This window comes from Phallusia mammillata, chromosome 6 (assembly GCF_965637545.1).
Source record: "Phallusia mammillata chromosome 6, kaPhaMamm4.hap1.1, whole genome shotgun sequence".
NCBI classification, from domain to species: Eukaryota; Metazoa; Chordata; class Ascidiacea; order Phlebobranchia; family Ascidiidae; genus Phallusia; species Phallusia mammillata.
Window position 1 is genome coordinate 8,401,169 of NC_137257.1, and position 5,761 is coordinate 8,406,929.

The window sequence follows — 5,761 nt, forward strand, 5'->3', positions numbered from 1 at the left end:
GCCACCTCGCTGAGTGCAAATTTGATTTAAGCTCTGTCGGCTTGGCGCTACATCGACATTGTACACGTGTTTATGACAGAGTATCCTTATGGATGAAGCTATGTTATGCAACCTGGTGACATTATCTGGAGTGTTTGCATGTTACCAATTTAACACTTTGCGTTAGGTCATATGTATTGCAGTATCGACAATCACTAAAGTCAGGCCTTATCTGCTGACGCTTTACAGAAGTGGTTCCCAACCGGGGTGCTGCGGCACACTGGGGTGCCAACTGCCAATTGCAATGCTCAGGGGTGCCGCGAGGTATTGATATTGAAATACTGCGACCCATTCTTTATTTTAATTTTAACCCCTTATTTGCGGATTTTTTTTTATTTCTAACCGTTTCAGTGTGTTTTAAGTTTCGCGTCTCGCAGTTATTCCCGACTCCATTCTGGAGAGTCGCTGGCGGTAAGTAGATATCTTCTCGACGGGTTCTGGATAAAAATTGAAAATGAATATCCTTGCGTTGGAAAGAAAGCTATTGTGCTTTTGTTGCAGTTTTTTCTCGTCATAACTATGTGAGAGTAGATTCTCCGTATTGACGAACATAAAAACTGAAAAACGAGAACGACTACTTACAGTCGAGGAAGAAATGCGGGTGGCTTTATCGAATGTGCCTTCACACATCAAGGCACTTTGTGCAAGAAGCCAAGCCCAAATTTCACACTGAATTTTGAACAAATACATTTATTTACGCGCGCTATTCTGTACAACTCATTCTGTGTTGTTTCATACAGTTATTTGAAATACAGAAACCTCATAAAATTGATCCAGTTTTGCCAGGGTGCCACAAACTATTTACCTCTTTGATAGGGTGTCACAAGGTCATAAAGGTTGGGAGCCACTGCTTTACAGTATACGCAGACTAATACACAGTCTTTCTGTTACCGACTATCGCGTAAGTCAGAGCTTTCCCAATTGACAATCACCAAAGTCATGCTCTTTTAGTCACAACTAACTTAGTCAGGCGTTTCGCATTCGTCCGTGTTAAGCCTTCTGCGTTCCAGTAAGCCCAAAATATTTTGTGAAACACCCCTGTCTGGTACACCATTAATATTGTGTGAAACACCCCTTTCTGGTACACTAAAGTTAGTTGTGATGTCACAACTATCGCGTTATATTGATATCACTTCTTGCGAGGCGTATTCTCAGTGACGGATATTCTAGACTAGAGGCTGCATACAGTTAATACAGTGGTGGCCAAACTACGGCCCGCGGGCCGCATCCGGCCCCCAGTCCTGTTTCATCCGGCCCGCCAAACACCTTGCCTGTTTTTTTTACTCCAGACTTTAAAAGGCTTGTTTAAAATTGTAGACGCAGTTGCATTTATCTCATTGATATATAAACCTTTTATTAAATACAAGTGTAAACAAGATGGTGTTATTTATTGTTATTCTACTACAATTATATGTATTTTAATAAAGATGGCAACCAGTTACGACAAATTTTACGTAAATCTTATTTAATCCGGCCCTCCAGTGGCAAGACAGTTGCAAATTTGGCCCTCTGGTAAAAAAGTTTGGCCACCCCTGAGTTAATAAATACTCGGTTATGCTTGTTTTGTGTAACGCTTAGGAAATATTTCCTGCAATGCACTGTGTTGTCGCATATCGTGAAGTTTAAGGACGCGTGTCAAACTTGCTGTAATCAGTTTTTTTACTGTTGGTTGTGTGAAACCTTTCTTAAAAAGTAACGCAACCTTCGTCGGCGTGGTTTCGGCCATACGTATTTTCTAAACCTTTAATGCACTAATTCAGTGGTTCTTACCCAGGGGAGCACGCCCCCCTAGGGACGAGGTGTCAGACAATTCCAAGGGGGCGTGAGTCCAAAGTTCAATAAACAAATTTAATTAGTATTTTGCAAGTGAAGTGCATTGTTTGTGAGCAAACAACAAACGAGTTGTAAAAAGAAACGGAATATTATGACGCAATACCTTATGACGTAATTTCGTGTGTTAACACACATTTTAAAGGCAAAGTTTTAGTTTATCTGTTAACACCATAGGCTGGGGAGACTTTTGGTAATGAAAATCAGTCGTTTTTGCATGTTGAGGGGGCGTGAAGTATCGGACAAACATCTTTTGGGGGCGTATAGAGAAAAAAGGTTAAGAACCGCTGCAATAATTGCTTTACAATGACTCTATAGTCCTACCTAGAATATGTCGGTAGAAGTCAATCATCACTGTTGTTTCCCGTTGCTTTTACCAAGTTAATACCAGTTTGCGTTAATTTCGCGCGAGGAAGACGCATACAACCGATCGGCTGCTTTGTGTCTGGGCACATACCGTCATATGACGGTAGCGTATAAACGCTTAACTCTAAACCGAAACGCTTTAGCCCGTAGCACTAAGACAAGTATATTGCTTGCAAGAATGGGATAAAACAGCGCGAAAAGGGTGTTGGAAGTTATTAGGTGGAAATATATTCAAACTGTTGTAAGCTTAGGTCAAATTGTAAGACAAATAAATAATATAGTTTCCCGATTCTGTGGCACTAGTGTAGTGCTTCTGTACTGGTATGTACCATTTTCATGCCCGGTTTCAAAATTAATACAATACCATATCAAAAAAGTTTGTTTGAAACTTTGGTTTTCAGGAAGCTTACAGCACACTTTTGCCTTTTTGGTTGCGCATGAATGTTTACTTAGTTATTATATCATTTATTCGTTTGACATGTACCAAATTAAAACACACAGTGCTGGGTTTGAACTTGTTTAGTCGCTTTTATTTACCCAGCAGCGCGCTCGTTCAGTGTAGGCAGGAGATTGTCTAGCAAGCCATTCGCTGGTACCAAAACCGCTCAAGCTTTGCCAACGAGATAAGAGGCGGCTGAGTCAATTTAGCCTCACGTACAGCGGCCGAGAAAAGTGATATGTTTCTCGTAGCCTTCAAAGACTTTTACATTGTTTTTGCTTTGGTGTTTAGATACTCCTGCTTAGCCTTGTGTAACTAGCATGATATCCTTATGTCAGAAATACGTGGAAAATAAAGCAGTACTGGTTAGGAATTGCTTATTTGGTTTCCAATTGTAGTTAAACAGTAAGAACAAAGTCGTACTGAAACTGTTGTAAAAGTGCTCACGTTATTCTTTACCTTGATAAGTTCTTTTTAAAACAAACTGGCTCTTTTCTGTTTGACATGCAAAAATTTGACAATCAGACTTTAGTAAGTTGTATGGTAAGTGAACCTGTTGTTGCGGCTGATGTACATTACACAGCATTTTATTGTTGCCAACTGTCAATTTAAAGAACAGTGCTTTATTCAGCAGTTTTGTCTTACATTTTTTGGAAATCTACTAACACCACACCGTACGGATACACATAATAGTTTTCGCTTTGTGGTAACACTGTTTTAAGCCTAAAATTTAAGGGAACGTTTAATATAACAAAGTTTTGCGAGTTGGAAACAAGATTGGACAATACAAGCAGCGTGATAAAAACTTTTTTGAAACACTGATAGATTTGCTTTACATCCAGCTAGCTTTCTGGTTGCTTAGACTGACAAGCTCAGCAAGTTCTTTTTCCTCGTAGACAAAAAAACAAAAATGCTGCAACAAACAAATAAAATGGTTGAAGTTGTAGAAGGAAAAAGCAAGCCGAAAAAAGAAAATGCAAAACAGCGTAACCACAGCCTGAACTGCAAATCGATCGAAGGCTTTACCTACGCCGTAATTTCTACGTTTACTGGGTCCATATCAAGCGTTTTTATTAAATTGGCCACAGGGGCCAGAGCGGATCAAATCCAGTTAGTACGACTGTACGCAGTGTATCTGGTAGTTTTACCGTATATGACAAGAAAAGGGACAAGTGTGGTGCCAGCGAACAAAGTGACTACATTGTTACTGCTGGTACGAGGTGTAATTGGATCCGTAGCCACAATGGCTTACACCGCCAGTGTGAAGCTTATGCCCCTTGGTGACGCTATAGCCATCCTGTACACTTATGTGTTGTTTGTTGGAATACTTGCATGGATATTTTTGAAAGGTTAGTTACATTTCTGTTTAAAAAATGATCTAAAACAATCTGAAGACTATTAGGGTGCAGGTTTAGGCGCGAACATCCTGTGAAACGGGATTTTTTATCAAACAGTAAAAAGATTTTCAAAGTAGGCATGGTAATCATTGTACCGTACGACTTTTAAGACGTTTTCTTTTTGTGTTTGAACATTTAACTTGTGATCGGATTCGAAACAACAACCTAAGGTATTTATTTCTGTCTCAGAAACTTGCACTGTAGTCGACGGCATCCTTTCAATATCCACCATCGCTGGTGTGGTTTTGATCGCACGACCACCGTTTATATTCGGAAGTGATGGTGCCGACGAAACCTATCACGAAAGAGGCATGGGTGTCGCAATGGCCCTGACGGCGTCAATGGGCTTTTCTATATCTTACCTGGTCATTCGGAAGATGGGCCCAGCCGTACATTGCAGTCTTTCACTGTTTTACCTAGCATGGTGTGGATTGCTTATTATTATAGTGTACATGGTTGCAACCAGTAGTTCGAATATACCCTGTCTGGTGGACGTGCTGTATGTACTTGGCTCAGCTGGAACTGGGGTGTTGTCCATGTTGTTCGTCACCTTGGCTTTGCAGAAGGAACGAGCTGGTCCTGTGACATTGGTAAACACGACTGAAGTGTTATTTTCGTTTGCTTTTCAGTTCTTTTTCTTTGGTCAAAGCGCTTCGTTGTACAGCATTGTTGGTGCAGTGTTAATATTTGTTTCTGCTCTTGTACTGACAGTTCGCAACATACGTAAAGATACAGACTAAACTAAAATACAGTAAACTTCGGTTAATCCGGACCCATTCGGACCAAAAAAAATTGTCCGGATTAGGCGAAGATTCGGGTTAGCCTAGGAGGTTTATGGTATTCCAAGCAAAACAATGCAAGACAATATCTGTGTGCTTAAGCATTACAATGTGTCGACGATTGCTGTTGTCATCGTCAAGTATTTCTTAAAACATTGTGATGCTTTACACAGAAGCTTACATATTGGCTTGTATTATTTTTCTGAACATATTTATAACCGTGCTTTGTGTTTCCAAGTTAATGTTTTTTATGTTACTGGTAGTAACTGGTGAAAAATGTCGCCAACTACGTAAGGAGACACAAACCCACAGCTCAAGCAATTGCACCCTTAATCGGTTTCAAAATGGAACTAAGCCAAAAAACTTCCTCAACATAAGCTTTATTTCTCTTTTTGTAATAATTGTTTTCGAAGAAAAAATAATTGTTTGTATAAACTAAGGTATCATAAAAATACAAGAAACACTTAAATATGTGCCACAGGAATTAAATGAATGTGATTTTCTGTGTTTTTTTTGTTGAAATATTTCCAGAAATAAAAAAAATGCAAGTTGAAATGTATCCAGTAGTACAATTTTTTTAATGTTGAATTAATATCAACCAGGTGAGCAATCGAACATATGGCAAATATTGAAGTTTTAACAGACTTTTACTTTTGAAACAACACGTCGTCTTTGGTTTTATTTAACCATGTGAAGTCACTTTTTTATTACAGTAAAATACTTAGTAAAAAAAACAACATTTACAGTAAAAAAACATTAAGTGGAGTTTTACTGGCTGGCCCTGTTGTTTCGAATGTTGCGTAGAGTTAGAAGAACGGCACAAACCAATATCAACGCAGTGCCCAACATACTGTACCACGTTGTTTTCAAACCAAAAATGGCAAATTGCAATATAAATGCAAAAATAACTT

General features: G+C 39.1%; 1 protein-coding gene across 1 annotated transcript; it reads left to right on the forward strand.

The window, feature by feature from the left end:
• The first annotated feature begins 3,605 nt into the window (after positions 1–3,605).
• On the forward strand, positions 3,606–4,811 carry LOC145234182 (solute carrier family 35 member G1-like). Its single transcript, XM_080098940.1, has 2 exons — positions 3,606–4,023; positions 4,261–4,811. The coding sequence occupies exons 1-2, from the start codon at positions 3,606–3,608 to the stop codon at positions 4,809–4,811; spliced, it is 969 nt and encodes a 322-aa protein (XP_079955066.1).
• Positions 4,812–5,761: the final 950 nt, after the last annotated feature.